The sequence below is a fragment of the Leptopilina heterotoma genome, unplaced genomic scaffold (genome assembly GCF_015476425.1).
Source record: "Leptopilina heterotoma isolate Lh14 unplaced genomic scaffold, ASM1547642v1 Lhet_135, whole genome shotgun sequence".
Classification (NCBI taxonomy): domain Eukaryota; kingdom Metazoa; phylum Arthropoda; class Insecta; order Hymenoptera; family Figitidae; genus Leptopilina; species Leptopilina heterotoma.
In genome coordinates, this window is record NW_025110854.1 from 919,858 (window position 1) to 937,742 (window position 17,885).

The 17,885-nt window shown below is 29.0% G+C and overlaps 2 protein-coding genes across 3 annotated transcripts in view; one reads left to right on the forward strand and one right to left on the reverse strand.

Moving 5' to 3' along the window:
- Nucleotides 1-17,885, reverse strand: part of LOC122497619 (tight junction protein ZO-1) — a 194,973-nt gene that overhangs the window by 136,486 nt on the left and 40,602 nt on the right. For both annotated transcript variants that reach the window (XM_043604849.1, XM_043604851.1), the window contains one exon: nt 1,269-1,485. In XM_043604849.1, coding sequence (XP_043460784.1) covers nt 1,269-1,485 — 217 coding nt within the window. The remainder of the gene's footprint in view (nt 1-1,268; nt 1,486-17,885) is intronic.
- Nucleotides 1,393-14,740, forward strand: LOC122497621 (facilitated trehalose transporter Tret1-like). The gene is made up of 4 exons (XM_043604856.1): nt 1,393-1,529; nt 8,323-9,114; nt 11,452-12,328; nt 12,389-14,740. The coding sequence occupies exons 2-4, from the start codon at nt 8,889-8,891 to the stop codon at nt 12,903-12,905; spliced, it is 1,620 nt and encodes a 539-aa protein (XP_043460791.1). The 5' UTR covers nt 1,393-1,529; nt 8,323-8,888; the 3' UTR covers nt 12,906-14,740.

The window sequence follows — 17,885 nt, forward strand, 5'->3', positions numbered from 1 at the left end:
TAAACAATATTTACTTCAAATACTGAAATTTTCGGTTAAAATACATTTTATTCGATTTCAATAAAAATTATATTTATATTTAATTTTCATTATTAAATTGATCGTTTGACCAAAGCAATTAATTATTTTTTTATTATTTTCTCTAAATTATATTTGATTCAAGTAATTAATTATTTGATAGTAGACAAATAATAGGTTATTTAAATGAAATAATTTTTTTCAGCCTAGTTTCTATTAAACAACAAATGGTTTTTTAATTTTTTTTTTAAATTTAATTTAATTGATTTAACGATTTATTCGAATTGTTAATAACTATGAATCAAATAAATTTTTTTTTGAATATTTGAGTCTAATTTCTATTAAACGAAAAATTATTTTTCGACAATATTAAAAAAATTCAAATTGAATAATTTAAAAATTTATTCAAATTGTTAGTAACTGATGCCACCTAGTAGTAACTTGGAGAAATTTCTGTTTGAACGAACATAAGCTGATACAACAGGGCATTGCTTTTAACTACCGCTAAGAAGCAGAGAGAGCAGTTGATAAAGAAGAACTTTCAAACTAGAATTTTCCCGGTGAAATTCAATTATCCATCGAGGTGTATTAATATCTTAAAACACTTTTAAAAGTTCAAAACATAAATAGTGAATTAAATTATAAAATCAATTTTTAAATCATCATTCATCAATCAATCCAGAGGATTTAGACAGACCACGATTTTATTTAAAAAGAACTTTCTACTAAGATTTAAAAGATGTTTTAAAATTCTTTCTTATTTGTAATTCGTTAAAAGATATTTTTAATTTCAGAAAAAAATGAAATTTTTTCTAATTTTTTGGTCCCATTTAAAAAAAACTTAAAAAATTCCAAACAATTTTTTATTATTATTATTATTATTATTATTATAAATAATGACTTAAATGTATAACACTTAATTGACAAATGAAAAATTTGTTTAAACAATAAAATTACCATATTATTGAAATGATGTAATTTTCAGCTGTTAAGTATATATAGATAGACTAATGAATTTTTAATTACTCTTTATAAAGATAAAAAATCGAGTTTTCTCCCAACAGGAACTCAAGAAACAATAGATAAGTAAATAAAATTGATAAACTGTTTGGAGTGACGTTTTTAAAACCTAATGATAAAAGTCTATTTAAAACAATAATCCATACATGAAATGAGTGCATTTTTAAAAAAGCAGAAGGAGAATTAACATAAAGAAAAGTAAATAAATAAAAATATTTTTTCAAACTCACCGGTTCGTCGACTGGTTCTTCAAAAACCTCAAGAATTGGATCTGAATTTGAGTCAATTCCATTGGAAGGAAAATAGGATTCCCGATGGTGATTTACAGGTGGAACAACTGATATTGAAGGTGGAGTTGCATTTTGAGATGAAGGAATTCCTCCTCCATTACCAGAAGATTCTTGAAATTCACTAGAATCACTGCACCGTCTCGTTTCCACGTCCGCACTGCAAAATAAAATAATTCACACACACATATTAGAAAAAGAAAGGTTTGTCTATTAGAAAATTTTTATTCCAATTATTACGATCTTTTTTCTATTTTTTCTATTCTAATCTTATTAAAATTATTTTTCAATTTTTCATTATTCGATTTCTTAACATTCATCATCAATTTTTTTGTAAATTTTCAATATTTTTTCTAAATTGACCTTGGAAAACATTTTTTTTTCTAGAGAAGAGAAAATTGAATTTTAAATGTAATACATTTTTTTAATAACTACAGCAATATAAATTCTCCCAGTAAAATGGTAATTATTTATTTCATTAAATTAAGAAACAGAAAAATTTAATGTTTGCTAATAAAATCTTTTAAAAGTAAAATAAAAAAATTCAAATCAAAGGAATTAATTTTAAATGCAAAAATTATTTCCGCATGGGAAGTGCTCGTCATGCAAAAAAAACGAATATAATCGCGATAAAATGATTATTAATGGAAAAAAACGAAGATAAGGGGAAAAAAATGTTTTCTTTCTACATTGTGATCCTTAGGAAAGTATAATATATATAAATATTCGTCTTCAAAACCAAAAGCTTATCATATCTTCCGAAATATAGTAGAAATTTATCTTTGTACTGAAATAAGATTTTTATCAATGTCACGATATCAGTTCTTCCCAAAACATGCGATGCTTCGCATTTATTTACGTTGTCTCTTTAAATAACTTTAAAAATTATAATTTGAGCTAAATAACCATTTCTACTTTGTTTTTTTTATTTTCGTCTCTTATCTTCAGTAATCATTCATAATTTTATTTTTAAATATTCTAGTTTTTTAATAAAAATTAAATTACTTTATTATAAGAATAAAATACATTAAAAAAATCAATTGCGTCTTTAATTATATTGTTGTGAAAAAATTGATATTGTGTGATGACATTCACTTGACACTTTTAAGTAGAATTTTTTCTGTTGTTATTTTAGTTTTCAATTAAAAACGAAATTGAATTTTTAGAGAATTTAATTATGACTAAATTATTTTTTTATTTATTAAGTATTTATTATTAATACTAAATTATTTTCCATTGCTTGTAAACGTTACATATTTATTTTGAAGTACTTTTGTACAAATGGGACATTTTGGTGCCATTTATATAGAAATATAAATAAATAAGGAAATTAATTAATTGATTAATAAACTAACCCAGGCGCGAAGTGACGCCGAGTTCAGGCTTTATAAAGATTGGCCGAGCATTGGTCAACATTGATTGAGCATGAGTGAATCAGCGAGAGCAGGACTGATCGAAGCTTTAATGTAACACCGATTCCAGACTGCAACGCGAGCCTTGATTCAGCATTGAACACCAATGCTCAATCAATGCTGCGGACGCCTAATGCAGGACTGAAACAAGACTGCTTCCACTGTTCCCAAATTTACTCGTTTCTCACGTTTATTCAATATAATGTGAATATATGAATTATTAATAATAATAATAAATATTATTGTTATTATTTTAATTCATGTATGTGCGTATATATACATATATATTTAATGACAATAAGTTATTATTTGTAATAATTATATTATTTTCATATAAATAAGAATATATTACTAACAATAAATATCATTTGAATAGTAATTTTAAAAAAATAATTTTAGTAAAAAAAGACAATTTTTCTGTTAATCGTTACATTTTTTTCTTGATTTTTAACATACTTTTAACATTATTTATAAACATGTTCACATTTTTTATTCACGACACAACACACAATTTTATTTTTTTATATAAACGCTTATAACAAAGAATGAAAAATATTCGCTCGCATGTGGGATCGAAACTCACGCACCCCGCCACAGGGGTGCGAGCAACCGCTCGGCCACAGAAGGCTGGAAGGCTTCTCGCCTAATCTACTATATCAATGCCAGTGCCGTCACTCAGTATGGGATACCAATGTTCGTCCCATACTCGTTTCAAGTCTCAGTAATCTTGTTACAATATTCAGTTCCTTTATTGCCGTGTGCACTGTACAATATTAAATATAAATATTTATAAATTATTTAATATTAAAATATTTCTTCTGATAATTTTATAAGTTAAATTATATATTATTTTTTTTCTCGCACAGTGTCAAATTATTATTTTCAAAGTTCAAGAGTTTCGTTTATCTGTAAAATTTTTAGTAAAAAAAATGTTCATTAGGTAGTAGTAAATATTTATGCCTAGTAGTTTTACACTAGGATTAACTGTTTACTGAATATTATCAAAAATATATTTTTCGTCAAACGCGCGCGACTAAACACAAATAACCTTGAGACGTTGCGATTGTCGTGCTCCCACCATCCCATCTACTCAATACACTCCCCGCCTGTGACGTCATGAGGGGAAAGCATTGAGTAGATGGGATGGTGGGAGCACGACAATCGCAACGTCTCAAGGTTATTTGTGTTTAGTCGCGCGCGTTTGACGAAAAATATATTTTTGATAATATTCAGTAAACAGTTAAACCTAGTGTAAAACTACTAGGCATAAATATTTATTACTACCTAATGAGCATTTTTTTCACTGAAAATTTTTCAGATAAACGAAACTCTTGAACTTTGAAATAATAATTTGACTCTGTGCAAGAAAAAAAATCGGGCAAGTGCGAGTTGCACTCGCATTAAGATCGAGGGTTCCGTACACCAAAATAAAACTCATTTTCTATAAAAAAAAATATATATAAGAAATATAATTGATTAATATTAACATATATAAACCTATTGAGCTGATATTCGGTACACATATGTATTTTTATTACATATAGATTAAAAAAAACTATAACTATAATCCACATTGAATTCTTATGTTTTATTTACAAATAACAAAAAATATATATTTTACCTGATTAGAGATAATATTTAAAATAATATATTGGATATAAACTAACAAAAGATACTTATATTATTAATTATAATAAATTTTTTATTTATTGGTATTTTGCCAATTTCATTGAAATTTATTTTAATTTAAAATTTTTTTAATATTTTATTTTTAAAAATCATTACTTTTTTCAATGATATTGTTTCCGAGATGCACCACGTCCCACACAGCACATGATATTTCCTGAATACTTCCTGAATATTTCACTGAAAGATTGAAATATTTCATTGCAAGATTCAGGAAATATTTCTGCAAACAGGAAAATGTCCGCTTATGTAGGAATATTGACGCGAAAATTGAGAAAATATTTTATTGAAATATTCCTGCAATATTACACATAAAGATTCTGCAATATTGTGAAAATATTTCAAAAAATGGAAAAATTTGTTAAACACCTCAAATCAATAGGAATTTTCTGAAATATTTTAAAACCCATAGGATATAGTAAGCCAAAAACTACTGCGCAACTCTACAGGCCATAGAAACTGAGTTCGACCAGTGCGCATCATTTCAGTTGAATATTTCCAAAATATTTCAATGAAATATTTTCTCAACTTTCGCGTCAATATTCCCACATAAGCGGACATTTTCCTGTTTGCAGAAATATTTCCTGAATCTTGCAATGAAATATTTCAATCTTTCAGTGAAATATTCAGGAAGTATTCAGGAAATATCATGTGCTGTGTGGGGTGGAGGTAACCAATTCCCTCCTAGTTCGCAAATATGTCCGTCAATCGAGTTCGCTATATTTTTCCTGTAATCTGCAATTTAAACTGAAGATCCCTACCGAATTTCAGCTAATCAAATTAAGATTTGTAAAAGTTAAAGGTGGAGGACAGGGTAATTTTTTCAATTTTTTCAAAAAAATTCAATTTCTTTCCTTCCTAGTTCGCAAATATGTCCGTCAATCGAGTTCGCTATATTTTTACCTCAATCTTCACTTAAAAATGAAGATCTCTACCGAATTTCAGCTCACTAGGTTGAGATTTGTAAAAGTTAACCGCAGGAACAGGGTCATTTTTTGTAATTTTTTCAAAAAAATTGAATTTCTTTCCCTCCTAGTTCGCAAATATGTCCGTCAATCGAGTTCGCTATATTTTTCCTGTAATCTACACTTAAAACTGAAGATCCCTACCAAATTTTAGCTCATAAGGTTGAGATTTGTAAAAGTTAAGGGGGGACAGGGTCATTTTTTGCAATTTTTTCAAAAAAATTCAATTTCTTTCCCTTCTAGTTCCCAAATATCTCCACCAATCAGGTTCGCTATATTTTTCCTGTAATCTGCACTTAAAACTGATGATCCCTACCGAATTTCAGCTCATCAAGTTAAGATTTGTAAAAGTTAAAGGGGGGGACAGGGTAATTTTTTCAATTTTTTCGAAAAAATTGAATTTCTTTCCCTCCTAGTTCGCAAATATGTCCGTCAATTGGGTTCACTATATTTTTTCTGTTATCTGCACTTAAGGAGGAATGGTATAGAAATTCAAAACATTCAGAATCTTTTGATATTTTGGGAAATGATTTGCTTTTATATAATAAAGTTACCCACCAAATTTCAGAATTTTTCACTAAATAGTTTACAAGTTAAAAATTATTTAATTTAACATTACCTCTTATGGGGAAAGCACGAATTTGCATGTTTGTCATTAAAAATTTAATACTTAAAACATTCAGAATTTCTTGTAAAAATTGTATCTTGAAGGTCAAGATTTAAGCTTTATTAATCACGAAGGTTCTTTTTTATTCACTAATTAGTTTAAAAGTAATTAATTAGTTTCTGGAAGAAAACTAATTTTATGACAGACAAACAGAGAAAACGTGGCAACACTGTATATAAAGTCTCACATGTGACAGCTGTTTAGTGGTACATAGAACCAAGAGATGGCGCCAAAGGTACCAAAAATGACAAATTTTCATTATTTTTAACTACACAAATGCAAATCATAACAAACCACAATACTTGACACTGTTACCAACGATCAAAAAACAAACTACTTGCATTGCGACGTTGTCACGATTATACGCTCATTACAAATTGTTATTTGACAATGTTTATAATTAATAACATTAATATTACAGCATAATAAGACACATATATACGTAATAATAGCATTTTTTCAAAGTTTGCAATGGAATACTCGATAAATCCGAAAATAATTTTTAAAGAATTTCAGTAACTTTTATTTTCTTAGGTTTTAAATTCGTACAGACAGTAACAAAAATTATTTTCTGCTTTTATAAAAAAATGTAATTTAATAAATTTATTATATTTTCCTTATTTAATATATACTTTTTAATATTCATTGATGTCTACTTTTATGATTTCAATAAGAAAAACTGCTATATGTAGCTTAAATAACAAAATTACAAATTCCCCTAAGTGTCACAAACTTTTGGCCCGATTAGGTATACCATTCCTCCTTAAAACTGAAAATCCTTACCGAATTTCAGCTCACTAGGTTGAGATTTGTAAAAGTTAAGGGGGGGGACAGCCCATTTTGCGTAGCTGGGACGGACACACGAGTGATTTCATAAGGGTTCCGTCAGTACACCTATGGTGTACGGAACCCTAAAAATAATATATAATAATTTAACTTTATTGATATGAATCTTATGTAATTAATATAAATATTATACACACTGTAAATAAAAGGTTCTAAATTAGAGCTGATTTTCGGTATTAAAATAGAACCAAATGACGATTTAGTCCTAAAATTGGTACTAAATTAGTACCTTTCTTTTTATAATGCACTAAATAAATATTAATATTTATTTACCAATTGATATCTTAATAACAATAATAATAATACTTATTATATTATTTAATAATAATTAATAATAATAATTTTTAAATAGTATAAAAAATTACTAAAAATTATCAGAAATAATATTTTAATATTAAATAATTTATAAGTATTTATATCTAATATTGTTAAGTGCACACGGTAATAAATAAACTATCAAGATTGATTCAAGCTTGAATAAAGACTGGATGTTGAAGCTCCACTCACGAAGATTGACCGAGTGTTAAATCGAGCATGGGACGAACATTGGTGTCCCATGCTGAACCAATATTGAGTGACAATGATATAAAGACTGCCTCAACTCTGGGTTACCCACGCTGGGCGTTCAAGACTCAGTCAAGTTTCAACCCATCGTCAGCACTGGTCTTTCGCGCCTGGGAATACCAAAAAGAGGAAAAAATTAATTTTAGTTTTATAATAAATTGTAATAAAAAAATATTCTCGAATTATTATTAATACCATAATAAAGATAAAAATAAATAACAAAAAATAAATAAATGAAAGTAAATAAATATAAATAAATAAAAATCAATAAAAGAAAGAAAATAAATATAAATAAATAAAAATAAGTAAAAATAGATAAATAAAAGAAAATAGTGAGAATGAAAAAAACTAAATTATGCAACATAAATATTGTAATATTTACATGAATCGAAAAGGAGAACATTCCAAATATACCGGTAACAACTGACAATATTAAGTTGAATCTCGAATCTTGACGTCAATCTACATTTTACTCATTATTATCAGACAATAAAAAAATCTACTATCAAATCTCACCTATTAACAATGTACACTATTCAATTCAAGAAGACTGACTTTCACACCTTACTTAAGTTAATTACTTAATTACTTAAGTAAATAAAATGTGTGCAATAAAACACCAATAATTGAGAAATAAACAAAATCTATATTAATTTGAAATTTTTCATTCTCCCCCCTCTTTTTACAAAAGATACAATTTTCTCCTTTTCCCAGTTAGACTATATAAATACAAGAAATGGAAAAATGGCGAAATTAAAAGTGAACGTAAAAAATAAAACTCTAAATAAATAAACGAGATTAGATGTGAACACTGTCAGGGAAGAATAAGGCAACTTTATCATTATTTTTTTTTTCAGTGAAGAGATTAATTTCGCGCAGTCAGTGTGAGATATCATAGGAAGACGAACGCCTTTTTTTCTAAGGAGTAAAACTAGTTGACAAAAAATTGCCCTAAAAAGAGAAAATAAAAAATTCTTTTTTTTCCTTTCCCCCCGGATGTAAACTGTAATCAATTCTACAAGTGTGACGGTAAAGAGAGAGAGAAAAAGAGAGTCTTGAGAATAGAATCCCAGGCTGATTCAAGTACCAATTGATCTTTTCGTAATGATTCATTGCCATTCAAAGTAACCGATGTGATTAAAGAGATTCAAGGCCGATCTTCATTTTCAAAGATCATAAAGCGACAGAGTGGGTTTTATTTTTGTACATATCAGAACTGCCGGTGATAGAGTCAAGAGAGACTATTTCGAAAAAGAGAAAAAAAAATTATATTTATGGAGTTTTATACCACTGAGAGGAAAGAAAAGAAATCAGTTAATACAATCATATTAACTTTGAAAGATTAAAGAAGCATGAACTTTGGCATCAATCGAATTTATTACTAACCTTTTTAATTTAATTTAATTAATTTATTTTTTTTAATATGACGGAAGAGACTGCAAGAATGTTAAATGGTAAATTAATGACGGATGCTGTGACATCCGTTGAAGAACCCACGGAACTAAGTCATCTAACAAAATCAATAATTTCTTCGGTGCTTGAAAAAAATACAATTGTTGTTGAATATGGTGGAGTGACAAAAACAAATATATTGACTGCACCCAAACAGGAGGGGAAAAAGTTGTTTCAATTTCTGGCTACTCTAGTCGGTAAGTAAAATATTTTCGTTTTTTTTGCTTAGTGTTGAAAAATAGGTTTTTGAAATTTTTAGATAAAGAGAAAATTATTAAAGTGGCTCTTTTATGATATAGTCATTATCGATATTTGAAGATTTCGAAATCAATTTTTAACGTTCGTTACGAATATAATAGAGAAGACCAATATTTTATAAGAAAAATAACCGATTAGGAATAATATTGGTAGGAGTCTTTCTTATATTTTTGATTTTGCAAAAAATTATGCAAAATGCTACAAATATTTTCTTGGTTGTTTTAAAAGTGCTTTCGTTTCTAACAAATTCACGATCAAAATTGATAATAATTGGTACACAAAAGTAGAATTAGAATTGTCAATAAAGAAAAATAAACATTTTTATTACCACTGAACTTGAATTTTTTGTTAAAATTGTTCGTTTTCAATTATTTTGTAATAAAAAGGTCTAAATGCGGTTTTTGTAATTTAGTTTGTTCTCTAGATAATTAAAAGACCAAAAAACAAAAAAAATATATCCGAAGTGTAAAATTAATTTGAATTTTCGGAATCTGTATCTTTTGGATCTTATGTAGTTTTACCTATAAAAACAGCACTTTTATTTTTTTGATCTATACCTTTTGAATTATTTGTTCCTCTTTCTATACAAACAGCACTTTTATTTTTCTATTTATACCGTTTGGGACCTTCTTTATCTATACAAAAAGAATTTTAATTTTTTGTTAGAACAAAATAAACACTAGAGGTGGATCGATATATTCTCCAACTATCAAATAACCGTATACTCTCGTTTAGCAGAACAGCATATAACGGAATTGTCGTTTTTTAAAGAATTTCAAAATTACAGATTTCTTACTAAACAAAATTTTCATTTAACGTCAGAACAGCATGCAATAGAATTGCCGTTTTTAACAGAAGTACAAATTAAACGACTTGTCAAACAAGAATTTTGTCATTAAACAATTTAACTGATAATAAAATTATCATTTTTAACAGAACCGAAAAATAGCTGACTTATCATTTAACAGATGAACCAGAAGCAAAATTGGTATTTACAGCAGAACCACAAATTAACCGATTTATCAATGAACAAAACTGTCATTTTCTAAACTTGCTATTGAACGGAATTGTAATTTTTAACAGAAGCACGAATTAAACTTGTCATCTAACAGTAATAACAGACACGTAATAAAATCAGTATTTTTAACAAAATCACAAATTAATTGACTTTTTACTCAACAAATCTGTAATTTTTCTTACCTGACATTGAACAGAATTGTAATTTTTACAGAAGCACAAGTTCAAAAACTTGTCATGCAACAAATTTGTCATCTAACAGATCCACTGGTGACAAAATTGTCATTTTTATCAGAATCACTAATAAACCAATTTTTCACTTAACAAAATAATCATTTTACAAACCTTGCATGTAATGGAATTATTTCACAAAACCGCAACTTAGCTAATGTCATAATTGACATTTTACCAACCTGAATTGCAACAGAATTAACTCTGCATTTTGCAAACTTTATTAGTAGCAGAATTGACACATTAAACAGACTTGACATAAAACTGAATGCAACAGGTTGGAAAAATGTCACATACACATAAGGTTTACCAAATGATAAGTACATTTTATTGTCAATTCTATTGAATCGTAAAACTGTTACATGTTAGGTTTGTTAAATAACAATTCAGCTGCATTTCAAGTCGGTTAAATGTTAATTCTATTCCATGTCAGATAAACTAAATGTTAATTTTGAAGCATGTTAGGTTTGTTAAATAACAGTACTGTCACTTGTCAAGAATGCCAAATGTCAATTCTGTTAAATACCATATCATACATCAATTCTGTTAAGTAGCAGTTCTATTATTTGGCACTTGTATTGCATGAATTTCTGTTCAATAAATATTCAGTTACTTGTCATTTTTTATACAAGCTTTTCTATTAAATAACAATTCGGTTACTTGACAATTATTTTACTCAAAAGTTCTGTTACATGCTACTTCATAAAATTTAATAATTCGATTGCTTATCATTTAGAAAATACTCATGAGTCTCGAACGGTCTCACTGATCCAGATTCATGTCTACCTGTAGTAGTCTCCAAAAACAGATTAAAGACAAGGAAATGCTTCATACTTCTGCCATAAACAAAAAGCAAAAATCTAACAATCTTCTCAGATGCACAATGCACTAATAGATATCTCTTAATGTCTGTAAAGTCGAATACTTCATTCGTGATAAGAATTTAACAAAAGACCTAACGATAAACTTCACAAAAAATCAAAAAAAAAATACTTAATAGAAAACCTAACAATATCAAAATTTTTCAGCTGGTCTGACGGTTAGCCAGAGTGGAATGGCCTTGGCCTGGTCATCGCCAACAATAAGATATTTAAATTCCACGGATTCGTTCCTCGTCAACATGACAGACAGCGAATGTTCCTGGGTATCATCTCTAATGCCACTTGGAGCAATGATAGGTTCAATACCAGCCGGTACTTTAGCTAATTTATATGGAAGGCGACTCGCCATTGGAATAACAACAACACCGTGTCTAATTTCCTGGATAATATTGATATTCGGCAGGTCATTACCCTGGCTCTATCTCGGAAGGCTAATGGGCGGCATTGGTTCTGGTGCAGCCGGTGTTCTTGTACCAGTTTACATTGGCGAAATAGCAGAACCATCATTACGTGGAGCAATGGGGACATTTTTTCCCTTCTTCTTCTCCCTGGGAATTGTATTTTCATACACGGCTGGGGCATATCTAGAGTATCAAACTTTCAACATTGCTTGTTGTCTGAGTTTGGTACCATTTCTCGCGTGTATTTCATTGATGCCAGAAGCACCAATGTGGCTACTGGGACAAGGACGAAAATTGGAGGCAATAGCAGTTTTAAAAATTCTACGTGGGAAAAAGTATGATGTGAATCAGGAAGTTGCACAGATTCTTGAAGACATTGAAGAGGCGAAAAATAGAAAGGGAGGAATTCGTGATTTAATTGGAACTCTTGCTGGTAGAAGAGCTTTACGATCATGTTTGGGTTTAATGTGGTTTCAACAAATGTGTGGTATCGACGCTGTTTTATTCTACACAGTCACTATATTCGTGGACGCTGGTAGTACCATTGACCCTTATCTGGCGACAATTGTCATTGGCTTAATCGAAGTCATTATGGCCATAATTGTCGGTATAACGATAGACAGGTAAGTAAAACAAAAGACTTTCCTTTGTTTCGACAATTAATTTGGAAAATTTCTCAACAGATTTGGAAGAAAACCTCTGCTCATCGTATCTGGCTTTGCTATGACAGTTTGGATCGGAATATTAAGTTACTATTTCAAACTAAAGGAGGATGGAGTCGACTTATCGTCCATTGGATGGTTACCACTACTCTGCCTTGGGTCATTCAATTTCGTCTTTTCTGTGGGTTATGGTTCCGTGCCCTATGCAATGGTCGGCGAACTATTTCCTCAAAAATCAAGAGCAATAGCGAGCAGCATATCATTTGTGACCAATTGGTTCCTTGTTTTTATTGTCACTAAATTTTTTCACGCACTTGCTCAATTAATTGGTCAGTCAAACACTTTTTGGTTCTTCTGTAGTCAATGTTTTTTGTCAACATTGTTCGCATTTTTCTTTGTTCCCGAAACAAAAGGAAAGACATTGCACGAAATTCAAATGAAACTAGCGGGAAACATAGCCGCGAAGAGTGTTTCCGATTGCGATGATGATGATGATGGTGATTCACAAAAGAAACAAATATCTAGCAGTTCTTGTTGAATATAGAATTTTTTTTATTAAAGTGCAAATATTGAAAAAATAATAGGATATGTCTTAAGTATTGCATGTGATTTTAGCTTCTAGAACAGAATCAGTGACCCACTTCACCACCTGTGAGAGATTTCACTGATTCTGTTTTTCGATAATAGTATGAGAATTGTATAATTAAGATTGTATTTCGGTTATCAAAAGAGATAAATATGGCTGTGTAGAATGAGAGAGAATATATATTATATACATTCATAGGTCAATTGAAATAATCGGAAGACAATGTTTGATAAAGTTAATACAACGCGTTCTTAACAGATAAAAAAAATGCGTCGAGAAACGAAAATATAAAAACGTTAATTGTAACTGTAAATCTCATCACTTATAATTTTAGTAGCTCCCTAACAGGAAATTTTATAAAAATTTAACCACTACCTAGTTTTCAAAGAAAAATTTTTTAACAAAAAGTTAAAAAGAAAAAAAATTTAAAACAGTCAACAAAAGATTACTTGACAGCAAAATTATGATTGTTTACGTTTGGATTTCAAACTCCAACAGTTCGTAAATTTATTTTTTTCTTACGGAAAATCACCTATGAGAAATTTACGTTAAATTGTCTTTAACGAAGTTTGACTGCATGTTAAGATATTATTTATAAATTAGATCTAAAATATAAAATGTATATTAAATAAATTAGACCTTTTCTCGTAGAGAATAGAAAAAGCAGTAAATTAAGTTATGTATTTTGAAATATTTTCCTATATATAAATATATATATATAATAAAAAAACGCAATACTTGTGTATGTAGAACTGTATAGTAAATTATCTGCAAATTAAAGTTGTTATAATTTCGAAAATAATTTCATTTCTTATTGTAGTTTTTGCTGAAATATTTAAAAATAGGTAACTTTCTTCATTTGTAAATTATAATGCTTATAATGCTCAATTGTATAGTAATATTTAAAAGACGTGAATAAATATATTTTACGATATCAATGGAAATTTTTCAATTTCAATCGCGATGTTTGTAAATCTAACTCGTTGAATTCTTATCATTTAATGAAATATGTAACACTGAAGTTGGTAAACAGTGCATATAACGGGTTCAATGACAAATTTCTATCGTGTTCTTATAACTGCACCTTCGATACATGTATACAATTTTCACAGAAAGCGGGACTTTCTTCTATCAGTATCAACTTATTTCGATATTACATCTTTAGCTTGACGTGACACATAATTAAGTTAACTCGAAATGATCTACTTAGTGTCGACTCCTCTCACTTATTTCTCTGTAAGGCTTTACCAGGTATTCATTACACTAAAGTGGAAGAAAATATGCTTAAAGAAAAATAGGCACCTTAGAAAATTCGCTTTTCTGTTCTTTTTTACAAAAAAGTATAGAGCAACATGTAATCATTGAATAAGAAAACGGAAATTTAAAAAACAAATAGTAAAAATCAAAAAGCAAGATATAAAGGAATGAAACACAACAACTGTGTAAAAGATAATGGATTTGAATAATATTATAATCACATTGAAAAAATCGTCTGTTTGTTCTTATTTTCCAAAAGCTGGAGCAACAAGTTGTCGTTGAATAAAAGATATTTAAAAATAATAAACTAGAAATCAAAGACAAAAAATAAAAAAATAAACTATTGAAACAAACTACGTTTTGTAGTAGATGATGCATTTAATTATTGTCATAAGCACCTAGAAAAATTTGCATTTTTGTTATTTATTCTAGAAGCAGGAGCAACATCTTATGTCATGGAGTAAAGGAACTTAAATTTTAAGTTATAATAAACTAGAAATCAAAAGATAAATTCAAAAACTTAAAATCAAAAACTAAAATTATGAGACAAGAAACTTTTTGTTATAGATGATATGATGAATTTGAATATTATTATAAGCTTATTGAAAAATTCGATTTTGTGTTATTTCTTTTAAAAACTGAAGCAATATACTAACGTTGAATAAAAGAACTTGTATTTAAAAATTATAAACTAGAAAGCAAAAACAAAAAGTAAAAACCGAAATTTTAAACACACTAAAAAAAAGTTTTACTTTCAGCCTATTTTTGAGGCTGAATTTAAGATGTAAACGGAGTCAGCTCTGTTAAACAAGGACAGACTTATGTGAAATACATGGGCTGAATTTAAGGTGTAAACAGAGTCAGACTTTTTTTTCCTGTGAAGCCGTTAAACATTTTGTAGTTAGATACTGCATTCGATTATTATTATAAGCACCTCAGTCATTTTGCCTTTCAGCTATTTTTTCAAAACGTTGGAGCAACGCAACGTGTTATCATTGAATAAGAAAAGTAAAATTAAAAAATAATAAACTTAAAATCAAAAACTAAACTTTTAAGACAAGAAACTTTTTATAGTAGATGATGCATTTGAGTATTATTATAACCACCTTGAAAAATTTGCTTTTGTCTTATTTTGTCTAAAAGCTGGAGCAACATGTTGTCAATAAATAAGTGATCAGGAATTTGAAAATAAAAAACTAGAAATGGAAAACTAAAAATCAAATACTAAGATCAGAAACTAAACTTTTAAGATTGAAAACACGAAACTTTTTATAGTAAATGATGCATTTGAATTTTATTATAACCAACTTAAAAAATTCGCTTTTGTGTTATTTTTTTCCTAAAGCTAGAGCAGCATGTTGTCAGTGAACAAAGGAACAAACATTTATAAATAAAAAACTAAAAATTAAAAAGAAAATTTCAAAAACAAACTTTCTGTATTTTATGGTGCAGCATAGATGGTGCATTTAATTATCATTAGCATCAAGAGCAACATATTATTAAACCAAAAAAAAATCTGAATCTATTAATAAAAATCTAAAAATCAAAAACTAAATTTTCAAAACAAATTCTTTGTACTAGACGGATGCATTTGATTATTATTCTTAAGAAGACTATACAGGGAGTGAAAATAAGAGAACCTTGGAGATGGAAGAAGAATGTGTAAAACAAAAGGGTCCAGAATGTGTGTGATTAAAATGCAAACGGCAAAGTACCATTAAGGACATAAGAGAGGGTGACGCCTAACGCCTAAGAATGGAAGAAGAGAACTCACCAAAGGGTTTGACGCGACAAACGGGGAGAATGTGCAGCAGCTTCTGGTCGATGATGTGAAGATGGTATTGCAATGCAATAAAGCCCATTGACAGGGAAAAAATAACCCAATTGAGCTGGCACTGCATTTTGATCGCCTCCATCATAAAAACATCTTTCCGAATCGCCATACATAATTAATCCCAAATTTTAACAGTTGGATCTCAAATTTCTGTGACACCTCATTACGTGTCTATCAGAAATTGTTTTCTTCGATTTTCAGCATCGTTTCATCCCAAAAGAGGGGTCGATATGGTAATACAGAAAATGAATTCCCTTTTTTAATATAAAACGGAAAAAGTACGTAGACCTAATCCTCTTTCGATAGATCGAACAAGTGGTTTCGCTTAAAGCCATCCGGATTATTCAGAGACATTTCTCAGAATTGTATATAGAGAAATTCTAAGAGGATTAGCATTAATTGTGATTTGTGGTTGCGATTGCAATTTACCAAATGCATTGTTGTCTATGAATTATTGTTTTTTGTTAGTCGAGAATATTTTCGTAATCCATGAATATTTTAGTAAACTAAGAAAAAAGTTATATATTGAGAAACAATGTTTTCAGAAGCAACTTTCCCCCAAACAGATCTTGTCTGATGTCATATTTTCGTCCCCTTTCCTGTTTCTCTTATTTTCTCTGCCAACTTTTTTACTGCTTTCTTTTTTATACACTTGTTCTTCTTGTCTTTTAGGTTCGTTTATACTTCCTTTCGTACTACACTCAACTTCTGTTTACTCTTTATAATTAGACTCTTGAAGCATTCTAAACATGTTTCCAATGTACCAAAAAATTACTCTTTCTCTCAATTTTTGCTTTTTCAAAAGGTGTTGTATCCTGTTTCCTGGAATGTTTTTTTCTCCTTCTTGTTGAAATAGAGAGAGAGAGAAAAAAAACAAAGTTTGGTGTTTGGAAACCACGTGAAATCGTGCAGAATCAAAGTTCGTGACCAGTGCATGCGTGATTCAGAGTATTATAAATAGTAGTACGCTTAGTGGCGAGCACATGTCGCCGAGAGGCAGAACGTATACTTCTTATTTTTCCCTTTTTGCAACAAAAAAAAGAAAGGTAAAGAGATGTGATCATGAAGCTCAAGTCACCAGAATCCAGGAAGAGCGACAACGAATGCAAACTACATTAGATCGTAATTATTCCGCGAATGTATGTACACCATCATGATGATTTCCTGTTTGATGTCTGTAAATTATTTATAATAAAATAATTCAAAAATTCCTTATTTTCTCCTTTTGCATATTTCTCCATTTTTCTTTCATATTTTCTTCATTTTCCTCCAATAAAAATTCTCGAACTTTCTGTTCATGATTTCGTTAAATTGCTATACTTTTACATAAAACAATTACTGGTAAATTGAAAATTGAATCACCGTGAGAAAGTGCTCTAAAAGTCTTTACCGCAGGAACGTAGGTAGTACTAGAAAAACAAATAACGGACCGTTTTGAATAAGAAAGGGATTTCTATTTTTAGTCAGTCCTCTACTTTAAAGCTTTTATGAAATTGAATAATGTCCACGTTAGCTGCTGCCAAGTTTATTTTCTCCAACGGCGAAAATTATTACCAACTAATTTGAATCCTGATACAAAGTTTTATATACTTCTAAAAGCAGCTTTAAATACTTTAAATACATTTTTGCTCTTGAATTTTTAACTTTTCAGTACAAAATAAAAAAATACGCAAAAAAATACACAAAGAAACTATTTGTACTGTGGAGAATTTAAAAAAGAAAATATTTTTGAAAATATTGTACACTGTTGATAATTTTTGTTGCACTTTGACTAAAAGGGAGGAAAGCCGCGACACTGAAGACGTTTTCGGATTGCTTTCACGGGGAAGACTGAATGCGCA

Bases quoted from the DNA above. Each gene is read 5' to 3' on its own strand.
- LOC122497621 (XM_043604856.1), top strand. From the start codon at position 8,889: ATGACGGAAGAGACTGCAAGAATGTTAAATGGTAAATTAATGACGGAT. The intron at 9,115-11,451 runs GTAAGTAAAATA...AAAATTTTTCAG, and splicing joins ATTTCTGGCTACTCTAGTCG to CTGGTCTGACGGTTAGCCAG. The intron at 12,329-12,388 runs GTAAGTAAAACA...ATTTCTCAACAG, and splicing joins GTCGGTATAACGATAGACAG to ATTTGGAAGAAAACCTCTGC.